The sequence below is a fragment of the Biomphalaria glabrata genome, chromosome 1 (genome assembly GCF_947242115.1).
Source record: "Biomphalaria glabrata chromosome 1, xgBioGlab47.1, whole genome shotgun sequence".
Taxonomy (NCBI): Eukaryota; Metazoa; Mollusca; class Gastropoda; family Planorbidae; genus Biomphalaria; species Biomphalaria glabrata.
The window spans coordinates 64,528,828-64,545,986 of NC_074711.1; the positions used below are offsets into that span (position 1 = coordinate 64,528,828).

General features: G+C 33.1%; 1 protein-coding gene across 1 annotated transcript; it reads right to left on the reverse strand.

The window, feature by feature from the left end:
- Positions 1–547: 547 nt before the first annotated feature.
- LOC106053100 (GTP-binding protein Rit2-like) lies at positions 548–14,392 on the reverse strand. Its single transcript, XM_013208571.2, has 5 exons — positions 14,120–14,392; positions 10,682–10,738; positions 9,182–9,255; positions 4,969–5,160; positions 548–3,743 (listed from the first exon to the last, which is right to left on the reverse strand). Exons 1-5 carry the CDS (start codon positions 14,193–14,195, stop codon positions 3,489–3,491), a joined length of 654 nt encoding a protein of 217 aa, XP_013064025.1. The 5' UTR covers positions 14,196–14,392; the 3' UTR covers positions 548–3,488.
- Positions 14,393–17,159: the final 2,767 nt, after the last annotated feature.

The window sequence follows — 17,159 nt, forward strand, 5'->3', positions numbered from 1 at the left end:
TCAGTAAACGCAACTCTGCCCGAGTCGGGTGTCGAACCTCGAACCCCTTCTAGGTAGCCAAGCCAAGTTCAAGCGCACCCTAACCCTCTCGACCACGCTTCCCACTACAAGATCTACTACATTTATACAAAGAAGTGTAATACAACTCAATACTAGAAAAGTCTTAGTTGTATTTGTGCAATATTTTTTTTTGTAATGAACCAAAAGCAATTTTTAATTGTTAGAGCTCACTAAAACTCGTAACTGGTTGAAAGTCTGCATGATGCCAAGTGAAATATATTAAATTTATGTATACACTTCACAAGCAAATCCATGTAACTCAGTCAGTCTCTGAAGATATCTATAACAAGGTTGAACTAGGTTTATCTAGGACTAGAATTTGAGGAATGAATTGAAACACTAATAATAAAGGTTAGGGGATAAATAATAAATGAGATCAAATCAAGCTGACAATAAAAAAAAGGGAAATAACATAATGGAAAAAAAAAATGATAAAAAAGTTTGCAGTCACACTTTGATGACAATTCAAGGGACACAACTATTTGCAAAGCTTTGATCATTTATTTTATAGGCAAGTCAATTCATGAACTAAATTAATTTGACATTCTTCCTCATTGTAAATGAAAACATGTAGATCTATTTGGGGTGTAATCTTCTGTGACAAACACAACAATAATCTTATTAAGCTGGCCAATAAAACATATAATTACTTAGAATTATTAACAGGCAAGGATCCATCATGAAATCTGAGGATTACATTCATTGTGTATGATGAAATTATCTTACATGATTGTTCAAAAAAAAAAAAAAAAAAGTCAAATTATTAGCCATATCCTTCAAAAGTTAGATGTTTATTTTTATTAGTTTCTATAAATATCTTTATCAAAAATTTTAATGACTGACATTTAATTTGTTAAAGTAAAAATGTACATATACATATAAATACTGCATATGAACTGCTAATGAACTACATCTCAAGCCTTTTCAATTGGTTTTCATTTATTTTCAGAGTATAGCTCTACTCAAAAAAAAAAAAAAGGATTCGCTGCTACACTACCTTAAAGCTTTTGAATGCTTGACAATATCACAGCTCACAAAAATTAAGAGTTGTACTAATCCTAACCTTAGTTCTGACAACTAATGTAGCCAGTAAACAAGCAGAAATACTTACTTTGAAAAGTTATTCAATAAGTACCGTACCAATCAGTATTTTTTTAGGCACTAAAGAAGATTTATTAAACAGTGCATCCTGTTTGATTGAAATATCAATGATAACAATCACAGCAAATATCAACAGCAGCCACAGTGAAAAAAAAAACCTGATGGCAATATACCAATCAACATTTAAATAGACAAAATCATCACAACATTTATTTGAAGTCAAATTAATAATAGACAGTTCTAACAAATACATTCATTTTGAAAAAATGTGTACATCATTGGACAGTGTAAGGTTTAAAGATAATCATAGAGCTAATACAATGTTGTTGTTTTTAAAACAGATTTATTATTACTTAAAACTTAAGAGGGTAAAAAAAAACAGCTAAAAAGAAATATTTATTGATGTCACATATTTTTTTAGCCAATGTTTTTTCTTTACTAGCATTTTTTTAGTCCAGACTTTTTAAATATGAATTTCAATCTAATAATTTAGAAAAAAATTTTTTTGTTTAAATCAAAGTCTTATTTGGCAAATTACTTCAGGAAAAGAATGATGATGAGAATTGATAAAATGAATCAAAGCCTCAAGCAGACAGTTAAATATTTACTAGTTAAATACCTACAGTTCATTCCTTCTCTAATTTTTACTACTTCAAGAAAAAAAAGAACCTAAATTTACAAAAGTATATCAAAGATTTTAAAAGTTAACATACTATAACCAGCATGTCAGTTTTATCAAGTCTGTTAAACACACACATGTAAAAGATTTTATTTAAACTATATCCAAACCTAAAACAAATACCTAAATACTTTCCACATTACTTATGGAATTAGGTAACATGTTTTTTTTTTTTATCTTTGTGGTAGTCCAAATCTTATCTAATGAAATATATGATTTTTGAAATCAAATTTTTTTTCTTTATATTCTTCAAAATATCACACAATTTCTGTTTATTGGCTCATGGAAGACTATTGGTTATATTCATGTCAAGACAATGATCTAAGAAGAAAACATAAAACTTGCATTCTAGAAAAGAAATAGCATTATAAAACATGTTTCTTATGACTAGTCTGGTTGCTAGAACAAAGTGCATAACACATCGAGACAAGATCATGAAATGGGAGATGGATACATTAACTACATAAAAAAAAACACTAAAAATATATTTAAAAAAATGAAATTCAAAAATATGAGATACAGATCAATGTTACAATTTCTTGATTAATTAAAAAAAAAAATTGATTTAAAGCCAAGAATAAAAAAAAAAACATGAAAATATATATGATTTTTAAATGGGAAATACTTATTTTGTTATGATGCAAAAAAAAAAAAAAAAGAAATCTGTACTGATATGAAAATAATATTTAATAATGTAACCCCCCCCCCCCCTTAACCAAAAATAAACAAACAACCCAATATAAAATGTATATGTTTATCTAGGTACAGGATAGATGTCATGATATGTTGTACAGTTATACTTTTTTACAAACATTGTAATACATTTTTTTTTTCATGTAGACAACCGATAGCAATACACATACAATTTAGTTAAGGAACAAAATGCTGATTGTGCAAAAAAGAATCACCCAAACATATAAATTCATATCTCTCAGAACTCAGCATCCACACAGCTGACTTCAGTTAGACAAACTGTTTCTCCACACAGTCACATACTCAATAATAAATATTTTAAGAAACATTCTTTTGTACATATTGATACAAATAACACAGTAATACAGATTTCATTTGTACCGTACAATAAATATACTCTGAAAATATGTTACCAGAAGAGAAATGTCTATAGCCCTTCATTTAAATAAATTCATGAAATTTATATAAGAAATAGAAGATATAGTCTTTTTAAATATGTCTGTGTATATATATCAATTATTTATTGATTATTTAATAATTATAACTATAAAAATATCACAAACATAGAGTTGTCAACACTCAATTAGCAAATTATTCAGATTGTTATTCAAACTAGATTAGCAGTTTGAACAAAAATAATAATGGAACAATTTTTTTCTATCTTGAGATTTGGAAATGATTTTATGTGGGTCATTTTCTTTTTGTATCTATAGTACATCTGAATTAGTCCTTATGTTATGTCATTTTTTAAACCACATAGAACTATCTTTGTATGTCAATAACATAAAGATGTGTATAAACATAACAGATACAAAGTGCTATTAAAACTGGTTGAAATGTATGACTCTAATATATCTACATTAAGGATAACTCTTCAAAATGTATTTCAATAGTAATGTTAACAATGATGATGTTTTTCTTACAGGTAAACAGAAAAATATAGAACTGAAAATAATTATTCTTTGCTAAGATTGGAAGTTGACCCTTTTTTAAATAGATGACTTGGCTGAAGTGATGTAAGCAGTCTCTTTATTTTACTAGGCTTTGTTTTAGCATTCACTCCTTGCTGTAACTTTTCTTTTTCCTTATCTCGTATAGCTCGTACAATACCATGGAAAACATCATCTATACATTTTCTGAGGTAAGCAGAAGTTTCGTAATACTGGCAACCCAATTGTTGGGCCAGAGCCATGGCTTCTTCTGATTTAACCTGAAACATTTGAAAATTCAACTTTGACACAGGTGCCACTTGCATGTTATCACAATTTTGTAAGTAAAAATATGTTGGGTTCCCAATGAAAGATATTTATTTTGTTTTTAGTTTAAAAAATTAACATAAATGGGTTCCAAGGCCTGTTAATGTCAGAGGTGAAAGTGGGGATAAGCTATCACGTCCTAAGAAATGCTCCCAGGATTGTGTCTCTAAATGCCTCTAACGGTCAAATCCAGCTCCTCACCTTCACATGAATTTCTCATAAATCTGATGGAACTTGTTCTTACAAAAAGACAGGAGAAGGGATGAAAGGAGGACCACTGGCACCTCAAAACCAGTTTGTTTTACCCTGATGGGACATGTCAGCTATAATAATACAAGTAACAACCAATATAGGCAAAGGAAAACTCCCTTCACTTTGTATCGTGTGGGTATCAGGGTCTTGGAAATGACCAAGAGTAAAAATAACTCCGCTGCCTTTTACTTGCATTTCTTTAGAAGACGAATATTAGTGGACCCTCCCACTCCCTAGGTACGATGGAGGTCTGGATTGCAAAATACCAGATCGTGGTCTTTCGACTGCTCCAAAGTATGATGTAAAACCCATCATGTGGATCTTTGGAGATGGTGAATCAAATAGTGTGAAGGGACCTAGATCCAGGATAGGAAAATCCCAGCGAATGCCTAGGCACAGTTCACATTTAACCAGCTTACTGCAGGTAATTTCCTTTTGGATAGCTGTGGATGGCAAAGGAAGGACCATTGCTTAACCCTACCTTGTCCCATGGATATTCCAGTCACAGCTAGACTTGATTGTCCTTTTACTTCAACATAGGAGCAAAATGCATGGAAACACCCAACGTGTTTATGATGACCTGTAGATTTATGTTTCAACTATCCTCTAATAAAGATTTGTGCTTATATAATATATGATAATCAATATGGTTTATTTTTTCTCAACATCACCCACAAATGCTTATTTCATTGAGTATGTAAACAATATCCTTTTTTTTTAATTACACATTTAAAGAAGCTAAAAAACTAAGTCAAAAGTTTGAGTAGTCAACACCATTTAAGTCTATTATGTTTTTATAAGTACAACCAACTACACATTGTTTCTCACTTGACAATGCTTTTTTTTGGATTTCTAATATGAGGTATAAAAATGTGTTCAGAACACAAGGGTTGGTCTAAAATCTTTCAACTTCTGTTATTAACTTACCTTTCTTTTATGTTCTAAATCACATTTGTTGCCAGCAATTATAATTGGTATTTCTTCGCCAGCTCGCACCCTATTTATAAGATTGCGATATGTAATAAGTTCTTCAAAGCTGCGTCTGTCTGTTATTGAGAAACACAAGATGAAACCTTCTCCATTTCTCATGTATTGTTCACGCATTGCAGTAAACTCAGTCTACATGGAATTATAAAAAAAAAAACAATAACAAGATGAATATTTCAGATCAGTTACACTGAGCACCCAACTACCAAGCCTACCAGTCAAAGTGAATAAATTAATTTTAATTTATTTTTTGATTTCTTAATGTAATACACATGGCAGTTATTGTTTTGGATTCCAATATGTTTATTAAAAAGCAAAGTAGTTAATTAACATTACTACTGTACTATTATTCTTGAGTTTCAACATTTGCTTTAAAAATTAGATAAAGTAAAAGTTCTGATATTAATGGGATATTGAAAGTCAGTAGAAGTTAAAAAAAAACAGTTAAAAAATTCAATGGAAGTGTATTTTTATTCACATAAATTTGCAAGAAGTTGAGCTGATTTTCGACCATTTAAGTAAAATAAGGTGAAAATGGGGGTTCCCGGTCATTTTATCCCCTGATATTTTCATCATCTGATCATTTTTATCTGTAATTGTAATTTTAAAAATCATGAAATGAGCAATATTTAATATATTCATTTTTTATTTAAATGACAAAATTGTAACACGTTAATGTTTAAAAGGAATTAAAGCAAAACTTATACAGGCGACATGATATCACGAGGATGTGTGAACTCTGCCTTTATTAGAAAAAAATAAAACCTTATTTCAAGGCTAAAAATGACGCGCCCATTTAAAAAAAAAGAGCGATTGAAAAATAAAATAAAGTGAAACATGGTCGTACTTTCACCACAGCTTGGCCTTTGATGATAAGTTATCAGCGGCACGGTCATAATTATTGAAATCGCACTTCTATCTCTCAAAAGATTTCCACTACTTGCACCACACCTTGGCCTTTGATGATAAGTTATCAGCGGCATGATCATAATTATTCTAATCACACTTCTATCTCTCAAAAGATTTCCAATACTTGCACCACACCTTAGCCTTTGATGATAAGTTATCAGCAGCATGATCATAATTATTCTAATCGCACTTCTATCTCTCAAATGATTTTTTACTACTTCCACCAAACCTTGGCCTTCGATCCGGAAAATATTATGATATTACAACCCCCACATCCAATAGAAGCGCTATAGCTAAGTACACACCCAGATTTACAATATAATATAAGATATCTCATTAAGAAAACACTATAAACGCATTAGTAACAAGTCATAAAATGTCAAAAAGCACTCTACATAATCATATTTATATATAAAATATTTAATTGGGGAGGAAATGACCGGGGATGAAGTGACCAGGGATGAAATGACTGGTCACCGAAAATGGGATAGAATGTTCTTTTTCAAATTAGGAATATTTTTAGAAATATTAATTTAGTGTAAATATGTGACGCTCCTGGATTTGAATGGACATTTTTTTATAGTCTTCTATAATTTTTTCAAGAATATTGAAAAAGTTTGAAGAAGATAGTTCTAGCTCTCAATATATTATAATAATATTTCCTGATGTATCATTCTGTGGGCAATGGTCATAATGTTGATTATAGAAAGTGTTAGAATTAAAACTGAATATATTGTTACGATCCTCTCTCCTAATCAGGCCTTCTGTAAACACTGCTCAACACAACACATCAACACATCAAGAACTTGACAACAAGGCTCCAAATAATCTGGTACTTTAATAATGAGTGAATAAGTAGATAACAGCCAATACTAGACAATTGGCATCAAACACATTAACAACTAAAATGTCACTCTGTACATCACCGTACAAAGCTCTACTGTCTCTCTTTCTGGACTTGTACATCAACACTTGAAGACTCAACCAGGACCGACTTCATGGCCGACTAACAGTCCCGGTCACGACACACTCCGGTCTTGAACTGCCGCTTTCCTACACACTGTGTCCTCGTACACGCAGGCTTTCAATCACATGACCATAACATTGGTCATATTTGCGTGTAATCGTGTATTCGTAGTACTGTCCCTTGTCCATGGCCCCGCTGACCTGAGTGATTCACGTGTGTGTCAGCTGAGCCTATAGTCAACCCTTTTGCGCCGCCAATAGGGTCATAACAATATACATACATTTCTTTGCTTTACACCAGGCATGTCAAACTCATCAAGGTGTATGGGCCACATAAAAACTTACTATGACCTAAACACCGCAGTCAAAAATAACTTGGAAAACTTAGACTACTAGTTTTATGTAAATTAGAAACAATACAATAGAATACGCAAGAATTAGTGGAATACCTGTCCTTTAGTTAACTGAAGTTGAAGTGCTTCTGTATTAATAAAAAATTATTATGGTTCGGCATTATTTTCGTTGTCCTGATGCTTGACATCTTTTCTGGGATACAAGTTTATTAATGTCAGGTTGAAGTTTGTTTGCCACTGACACTTTCATCCCTGATGACAAATTTCGATCAGATAATCTTGAAAGGTAAGGTATTTTGCAGCTTTCATAGTGGAAAAACAATCAAATTCGTGTCCAATGTCATCCAGAAAACTGAAAATTGGTGATAATTAAAGCCACGGTCACGAATAAAATTGATAGCGACTGGAACTGGTCTTAGTACATATTGGAACTGTAATTGCTTTGCGCATAATGCTTCTTGGTGAATGATGCACTGAAAATGATCAAATTTAAATTATCTCAAAATTCCTGTCAAAGGTTTTTATGAATATAGCCAACTGTGCTACACCCGTTACATTAATTAAAACATCCTCGTTTTTGTGTATAGAACAGAGCTCAAGTATTTCCTCATGTATCTCAAAATTCCTGTCAAAGGTTTTTATGAATATAGCCAACTGTGCTACACCCGTTACATTAATTGACTTATCGAGAGCCAATGAAAAGAATTCAAAATCAGCCATTTTGTTCTGTAATTGTTCACGCAAGCTGACTGACATTCCATTTATTCTATACACCACTGTTTTCCCAGTTAACGTAATTTCTTTGAATGCTGTCACCTTTTTCTGGACTTCCACAGCTTTAACGACACACTTCTTCATAAAATCACCTTCACTAAATGATTTTCTATAGCTTTCAATTAAGTTTGACAAAATGTAGCTGGCTTTCGCTACAGACTCACTCTCGTTTTTCAGTTTAACAACTACTATTTGTTGCCTTTTAAAACTAGTTTTCAATTCAAGTAGCCTGTCATCTCTCATTTTTCCGATGTAAGCATCATATGCCTTTTTGTGATTAGCATAATGTTGTTAGACATTGTACTCATGGGCATAGTAATGCAGGAATCGCACATTAAGCAGTGAATCTTATTTGATACCGATGTGTAGAAATAATTGAACTCCCATCTTTCTTGAAACGATCTATTTTCGTCCATAATTTTTCTTTTAGTAGCAGTTGCTGCTGTAGTTACTGATTCTTCATCAGTATAAAATCCATTATTCTGGGAAATTATAAATTGTCAGTAAACTAGTGTAAATTGTCTAGTGACCACAGAAAGTATTGAATAAACTGAATATATTTGGGGCCTAGTAGTTACTGAAATAACATAGAATGACAATAATAACTACTGATAATTTTTAACCACTGATAATTTTTAATCGAATTAACTTCCAATTATATTTGAAGTTATATTTTAAGTTTAGTGCTGTTTTTCTTTAACTTTTTAATGATTATTAATTGTTAATAACACATCACTAGTTTTATGTAAATTAGAAACGATACAATAGAATACGCAAGAAACTAAAAAACTAAATACCACATCTAATTCAATTTAAAATTAATTTTCGAAAACTTATTCGTCTCCAAAATCTGATCATTAAAGAATACTAAAGTTCAACGAAGTTCATTACTTTTAGTTGTTTTTTGCTGTAAATATTTTACCTGAAAATTAGTATTGACTGTTAAACGCTTAAATGATTTAACATTATTTGGATAATTCTTGCGGTAGCCAAGCGGGCCGCATGCAAGGTGATCTTGGGCCGCATGCGGCCCGCAAACACTGTGTTTGACATGCCTGCTTTACACTTACACTTATAAATAAAACAAGAAGTTTAAAAAATTGTAGTTAAAAAGGAAATGCAACATATATATGTAAACATATATGACTGACCTGTCCAGCTGTGTCCAGTATGTCAAGATGTGCAGGCTCATCATCTATACGACATTGCTGTTCAAATGAATCTTCTGTAAAAATAAGAAAAACATATATAAGGGTAACATCTGTTTAGGGTGCTGCAAAAACTAAGTATTAAAACAAAACACAGGTCTACACCAGGCAAGTTAGAAAAAATTTGCTATTACTTAGGCATATGGGGCAGTTGAAGTAAAGAACATTTTAATGACCAAGGTTTAAGTATGGTTTTGTTATGAATGTTTGAAAATTATGAGAGTTGGGTAGACTATGCAAATCCCAAACAAAATAGAGTTCAGGACAAGCAGATGGATTAATGCCTCTGCTGCACTTTGACCCATGGGTAACAGCCATGTATGTTTGTGTGTGTGTGTATGTGTGGAAGGGGTGTTATGGAAATTCCTTCATTGGATTTTAAGGTAACAGTAATGTAAATATTACCCATGGCAACATGGTAAGTGAAAAGGAACCTTCCATGGGCTTCCAAAATAACCGAGTAGATTGCACACAGAATTACAAGGTGGAGAAGCTCACTAACCCATGTCCCATTTGTTACGCTGTTCCTTTCAGGTGTCACCTTCTCAAAAGGGAAAGAACTTAAAAGACTACTTGATGAAGTTCTGCCCCCAGCCTTCCCACAGCAGGGGAAAACTGGTTAAAAAATGGCTCAAGCTGCCATGACCATGCAAAAGGAATGTGATTTAATGATCATCTAGTTGCTGGATAATCATTGGACAGAGGGGTAGGTGAATAGCTAATCTCTCCTGGTTTCTAGAAAAAAAGGAGTTAAGGGCCTCAAGGGTCATTGGTTTTGACTTTTTCAGTAGGCTCTCTATAACACAGTGTACTACTAATAAATAACACAAACAACAGCCTATAAAATCTTAGAATCTACTTTTACATAATGTATATATATAAATATGTTTCATACAATGTGCATTCTTAGTTATTTAAAACTATGATCAACATTAAAACCTAGAGAAAACTTTGAACGTTCAAATTATTTCCTAGAAGTTTTTTTTATTCTTTTATAAAAGGTTGAGGCATTCCTTTTAAAATCAAATGACAATTCTCATATATTGACCCCCCAACCTCCTGCAGGATAGTAAGGGGCGGAAGTAAGCAGGTTTTAAACTCTGGAGTATCATGACAACAGCACATACCACATGACCAGGCAGTCAATAATTGGTTTATCAAGGTTTATGATCCAAATAAATAAGTGTTTGATAAATAGTTATAATCTCGAGAAAAGATTGATTATATTTTTTTTTCTTTTTTAAAGTTAGTAACTAAAACTTATTGCCACTTAGGCCCTCACTCAAATGATAATGATAATGCAAATAACTTATTTTTTTTAAACCTACATTTTTATAAATCTCTTGTTCATAGATTAACAATTAATTTGAAAGAAAAATGTGGACCACAAATAATAGGTTGAGAATGTCTACACTATGTGTATATATACACCTTTAGCCTTACCAATTGTTGGATCATGATACTCTAAAAACCTGTGGCACACAAACTGTATGACAAGGGCTGTGAATTTCAGAAAATATTCATAATGTCATTGATTATTAAATTGAAAATAATAATTCTTAAAAGTAAGAGTACAAAATTAAACTGGACCTAATATCTGATCAATTTTGATTTTCTATACATAAAGATGTAGTCATTTAGTGGAAACTCACATAGATATATTTTAAACCTGCACACTATAGATCTAGATCAATCCTTCAGAGTTCTTCAAGTTTCTTGCTATTTTTTTTAAAATAAAAATGGCTTAGCACAATGATCAATCAGGGCATGGTGGCTTGGCTTCTAAACGTAGGGGTTTCAAGTTCAAATACAGGTGAAAACTGGTATTTTATTTCAACTTCATAATTTTTAGGACACCCCCTGAATCCTCTAATGGATATATATTATATCTGACATTTAAGCTGGAAAAAGTAAAGGTAGTTGGTCATTGTGCTGGCTATATGACACTCTTGTTAGCTACTGACCACAGATTACCTTTACAACATTTGCCCTTAACATTGCAAGGTCTGAAAAGGGTACTTTACTTTTTTTTTTTTTGTTTTGTTTACAATGATCAATCATCATTCTTAGCTCACAAAATAGTCCTTAATCTTTAGACTCAAATAATAATTAAACTTGTTCAATTCATCTTTTCATTCAAAGACTTTTTTATTCCACAATTTTAACTTTATACATGTGGGTGTGTAGGGTGGCATAGTGTGAGTAGTTTGCAATGCATTAATAGAATTCTAAGATCTATTCTAGATATCTAGAATCTTTTGGATTCATGATGAGTAAATATGAACTGATATATAGACATAAATCTATCTAGACTAGATCTAGAGTAGAGTCAATGCATGATCTAGATTACTTGAGTAATGCTGCCTTACAAAACAAGTTAAGCCAAGTTGCTGCTTTTTTTTTCTTTTTAATTTTTATAGTTTCATAATGGTTAGACCTAGAAAAAAACTGAAAATGAAAAGATCTATAAACTCGTCATTCCATTTGTTAAAAAAAAAGAGATATGTGGTAATGTTTCACTAAACATAAAATAAAATCTGATGTCGAAGAGGGCTTGGGTAGGTATGCCAAAGTGTCTCCTTCAGTAAATGTTTTTCCCTAACTATGATCATATCGAACCAATAAATCATATTGAACTTTAATGTGATTTAATTATCTTCTTTCATTTCAGGCAATTTCTGGTAAAAACAAAAACTGAACTAACATATGAAAAGAAAGGACTATTTGCCCTATCCATGTTACAGTGATGTTTTAAAATTCAGGAAATAAATAAATAGATTTAGCAATGACAGGGGAGAGCATACTAAAAAATGAATTAATTTTTTTTTGGAGGGGAGGGGTGTAATTATTTTTAAAAATTACATTTATAATAGAAATGTGTTATTTGTCAAAAGAATGTTAAATAAGCATATATTTATAAATTTCTTACAAGCGTGTTTTTGTTGTCTTTTAGCAGCTAAGACTTTACTGGTTATTTTTGCTTTACAAATTAAATAAAACATATTGCATGAAAATACATAAATACTCAAAAATAAACATTTTGAAATAATGTTTGATGTGGGAATATTTCAACAATGGTAAATGAAACGTGGTTTATTAATCAACCCTCTATAATTTGGCATCTAGGTTTAATGGTTAACAAGGAGATTGTATGTTCCACTTTCAATTCTCAAAGGCAATATGTAGGTCTTGCTAGGCTCATGCATCATTCATGAGGCTATACAATAGCCTTAGCACCGAGACCACTTCTTGTGATTGTTTACGAAGTCACAAAAGGACGCTTTCATGTGCCAACTATGGAAATAAAGATGTATTGATAAAAATAAGGTGAGAAAATCGATATGGACGACAAAAGAGGGTGGGCTGTTTGATAAGGCAGCTTTACTGCATACTCTACTCTTTATTACTATTATTAATATTATATGAATATTAAATATTACAAGACTAGATCTAGTCACTAACAAATCTGATATCTATAGCTATATATAGATCTAGATGTATTTATCTATAATGTCTATAGAAGATACAGAAACAGATTAGATTTGTACATTTTCCTTGAAGAATCAAGACTAGATTGAAAATATCTAGATCTATATCAACTAGATCAGTGAAGTGTTTCCCAAAGAGGGATATATGTGTACCAACATCAATTAGGGTATGGGAAGAGATTGGAGGGGGTACACCACTACATGTTGCACCTCATTTACTATGCTGGTTTTTTTTAATACCTATAGCCTATAGATTTATTATGTTCGATTAATAAATTACTAGTAAGTCAATTTGCTTTCTTTAATATTTATTTATTTTATATGTGTACAAACTCATAACCAGTGTTATTTTACATGTTAAAAAGTTTTACAGGATGTTTTTTAATGTCAAAAAGGATCAATTATTTCTAACTTATCAAAATGATTTACTAAACCAAATTGTATTAGTTCAGGAACAAAAGTCAGATTATTTGAGGGGATTGCATAATATTTAAGAACATTAAAAACAACACAAGATACAGACATTTTACAAAGAGAATTAGATGAATTACAGAAATGGGAATTAAAGTGGAGCATGCCTTTCCACCCAGAAAAATGTCTGTTATTAAGACTATAACAAAAAAAAAACCTTATTCATGGTAAACCTGTAACATAGACCACTAAAAATGCAAATACAATAACAATAATATATGTCCTAGTAGGCTAAGTAGGTATTTTAATAAATTAAAAACTGAAAAAAAATAATCTGAAATTGAAATACATTCCTGCCTTTTCCAATTACTTTAAAATTACAATAATTACATATTATATATATAATATAATTATATATATATATATTAAATTTAGATCTAGTTGTTTTTTCATCATATTTGTAGACATTTTATTAAGTTAAAAAAAAAGAGGAACTGGCTATAAAGATCTAGATAATATTGTGTGGACTTGAAACAACTTCTCAGGTTAAAAATTTGGAGATCTATATACTAGATCTACTAGACTCTAGTGAAGTCTACTGTCACTAGTGAATTAAGTGAATCTAGATCTAGTCCTAGTCTAGATATCTATAATTTATTATTTTATAATATATAATAATAGATACTATCATCTACTCTACTCTAGTCTAGCTAGACTATAATAATAATAATTATAATTATGGCCCATTATATATGATTATATTATAATCATTGATATTATTAATTATAATAATAATGATACTCAGGATTCTGGTATACTGATATAGATTAGATTTAAATAGATTAGATATAATTCTAACTAAAGTTAAAAGAAGCTAACTTAAGTCAGTGGATCTATCTAAGTCCTATGAGTATGATCTATTAATCTATTCTAGATTTAGACTCGAGATCTAAAAATCTAACTTATTTAGTTATTTCGTTACCACTTTTTCCCACGCCTCCGTCTCCTAAGATTACTAATTTATACTTCCTCCTCCCTCTTGACAAATGACCAGACATTCCGTTTATATAGAATCTAGATGATTGATGTTCGCGTCATGTTCAAATTCAACAAGAAATTAGATCTAGAATCTAATCTAGATCTAGACGTTGCTTTAAATTACATTGCGTTGTAGTGTACTACACTAGTATCCCTAGTATAGGAAATAGTGCAAAGTTTTCCTCCGGTCGATGTCTATTTTAAGAAATTTACTACTACTTACGAGACTGAGCTTATTGATTGGCTGATAAAGCGGGAATCTATTTGTACCAGCTGGTATAAATAGTTAATGTCGTTATTTGCGCCATCTATTGTTGTTGTTTTTAAGTGACCCCCCATAAAGTTCTTATGAGATTGAGTAAAAACACAACCTCGAATCTCTTTGTAATTATGTCAATTTGTTTATAAAGACATGGATAGCTCTTAGCCGCAAAGTTATATAAATAAAATTGTTCTCATCAGCACTAAGTTCAATGTGTAGTCTTCTTTTTTGAAGTAACGTCTGTAGTATATAAGATAAAGATAGGCATGCATAAAGAATTTAAGTTAAGTTGATAATCGTCTGGCCAAGACCAATGTGTGTTTTTTGGACGCCTCCAGGCGAGAGTTTGACGGATTAAATCACTCCGCCTGCCTACAAAAATCAATGTCTATATCAAGCCGTGGTTCTCTCAATCCTTCTATATGGATCTGAGACATGAGTAGGCCTATTATACAGAAAGCAAGTAAGACTATATACTTGAACGCTTTCACCAAATATAAGATGATTGCGTTTCATATTCATGGACATACGATGGCAAGACCGCAGAATATATATTGATGACCTGCAAACGCGGTATGGACAGTATACTATAGAGGGACTTCTTATGATCCGACAGTTGCGCTGGGTAGGGCACGTAGGCTATCCCGTATGGAGGACGAACGTATGCTAAATTTAAAGCAGTCTTTTTTTTTTTTTTTTTGTGAGCTGAATTTAAAGGTGGTCGACGTAACAGAAGTGCCCCAAGAAAACGCTTTAAAGATCGAATCAGAAACCCCATTGGTATAGCGACCGTAGCGAACCTGTTGTCTCCCGTGTTGTTTTAGCCGCTTTGCAGCAGCACCAGAGTTTCCTCTCCAGGGCGCATTCCTGGGCCTTGGATAAAGGGGTCATGGGTGGCCCATGCGTCATGATCCCTCTCTCGACCTTGCTAATGTGATCCAAAGGAACGCATCGCATTACATTTGGCACCAACTCGGTTGCAGAAGCTGCCGGAGGGAATTTCGCAGCTGATACTCCCAACGCCTAAGGGGCTTCACTCCTGATTTCTCCTCGAGGTTGTCTCCTGAAGCCTTAGTACCGCAAGGCAGCGGGGGTTTGAAGTCAGAGTACCCCTCTCCTAGATGAACTGCCTTACTAGGCTGACGAGCTCCATCTGCCCGAAGCTCCCGGTTTTGTGGCGCCAGGTACCCGCCTTCACCCCTTCACCTGTTAGTAAGAGCAGTTTCGCCGGGCTTAATATCTAAGCCACACGAGCAGGCCAGGTGCTGGACTTAGTTGTCAGAGGCTATTTGAGACGCATGCCATTAGGAGTATTTTATAGACAATGGGAGCTTAACCCCATTGACACCCCTGGCCATGACAACGTAGCGAACCATGCTGAGAATTACTCCCTTAGAGCACGTGAAGGAAGCGAGCAGTGAGTCTTAAGGTCGCCTTGTCCCCATACAAGGACAGCCCTAACGTCGCGCATGTAGGCCTACCAGTTCTCTCTCTCTCTGTCAAATCCTTGTCCCGATCGTCTTTCATGCAATGCTTGACATTCATAAAGAATGTGGTCTATTGTCTCTTCGTCCTCGATGCAGTGGCGACATCGTGTGTCGTAGTTGTCTCGAAACCGTCAGAAGTAAGCATCAATTGGACAGTGACCGACTTGGAACTGAGCTAGGACGGCCTGTTCCGCACGATTAAGTTGCCACCACGCATCTTTTTTGTCTGGTCTAGGCCTACTCATTGCCCTGTGGCGTTCACGGCCCTTATCCGAAGAATCCCAGCCATCGTCCCAACGCGCCAACAGTCGTTTGTCGGCCAGGGACCGTACACTTTGGTATGTACACGGCTCATCACGCACGAGTGCCGTCTGGACCGTGGTTTTCGCGAGGTGGTCGGTCATGTCGTGGTCTTTTAAGACCAGCTTAGGCGCCAACATAGAAGAGAGCACCTAGTTGCAGACGGCTTCAGAACGAGACAGCTGGAGGCCACTTACAAATGCCGTGGGATACACATGAGACCAAAAGAAAATCCGCTGCCGAGGACAGACGTTTTAGACGGCGAAAAAAAAAAAAAACTAAATCGACAACCGCGGACAATTCGACAATGGTTATGCTTGCGATAGAAGTGGCAAAATATTTAGGTTGCAGCTGGGGCTGCGTAGCCACGGGAACTACTGCATTCCTCATTAATCTTCGAACTCGAAGACAAGCCTTATTATTATTATATAGAGATATAGATTATACTAAATAACCTAAATAGCTACCTAGAATCTGCTAGTGTTTGTTTCGAACGAACACTAAAACCATTTTTTTAAATGAACTATTATGCCATTATTCAAGTATTGTAAATGGTTGGGTGAATCTTTTGTTGGGAATAGGCCTATCTGTAGCATATGTATTTGTCTGTCACAGTCTGTGCTAGTAGAATGTCCTAAGGCCTATAATTAGACTTAATCTGCAATCGAAATTATGATTGACTTTCTAATGACTTTCATAATAGGCACTAAAGCTAGATTAAATATTTTAAATTCGTTTATACATCTATCACTGGAGTTTTTAATTAAGATCTATAACTGGCGCAAATATTAACGACCTCCATTATTTGCACCAGTTGGTGAAAGTAGATGTTGCTATAAATATAAGTAATGTGATTGGTCTACAAGTGATGTTATTATTAGGTAGACCTATATATCTTGTTATGATAGTGAAAAGTGACGAAGAAAAATTATGAG

Coding starts and splice junctions, on each gene's coding strand:
- LOC106053100 (XM_013208571.2), bottom strand. CDS start 14,195: ATGTCTGGTCATTTGTCAAGAGGGAGGAGGAAGTATAAATTAGTAATC. Junction 5,161..9,181: donor TACTGGACACAGCTGGACAG/GTCAGTCATATA, acceptor AATTCCATGTAG/ACTGAGTTTACTGCAATGCG. Junction 3,744..4,968: donor ATTTAGAACATAAAAGAAAG/GTAAGTTAATAA, acceptor CAAATGTTTCAG/GTTAAATCAGAAGAAGCCAT.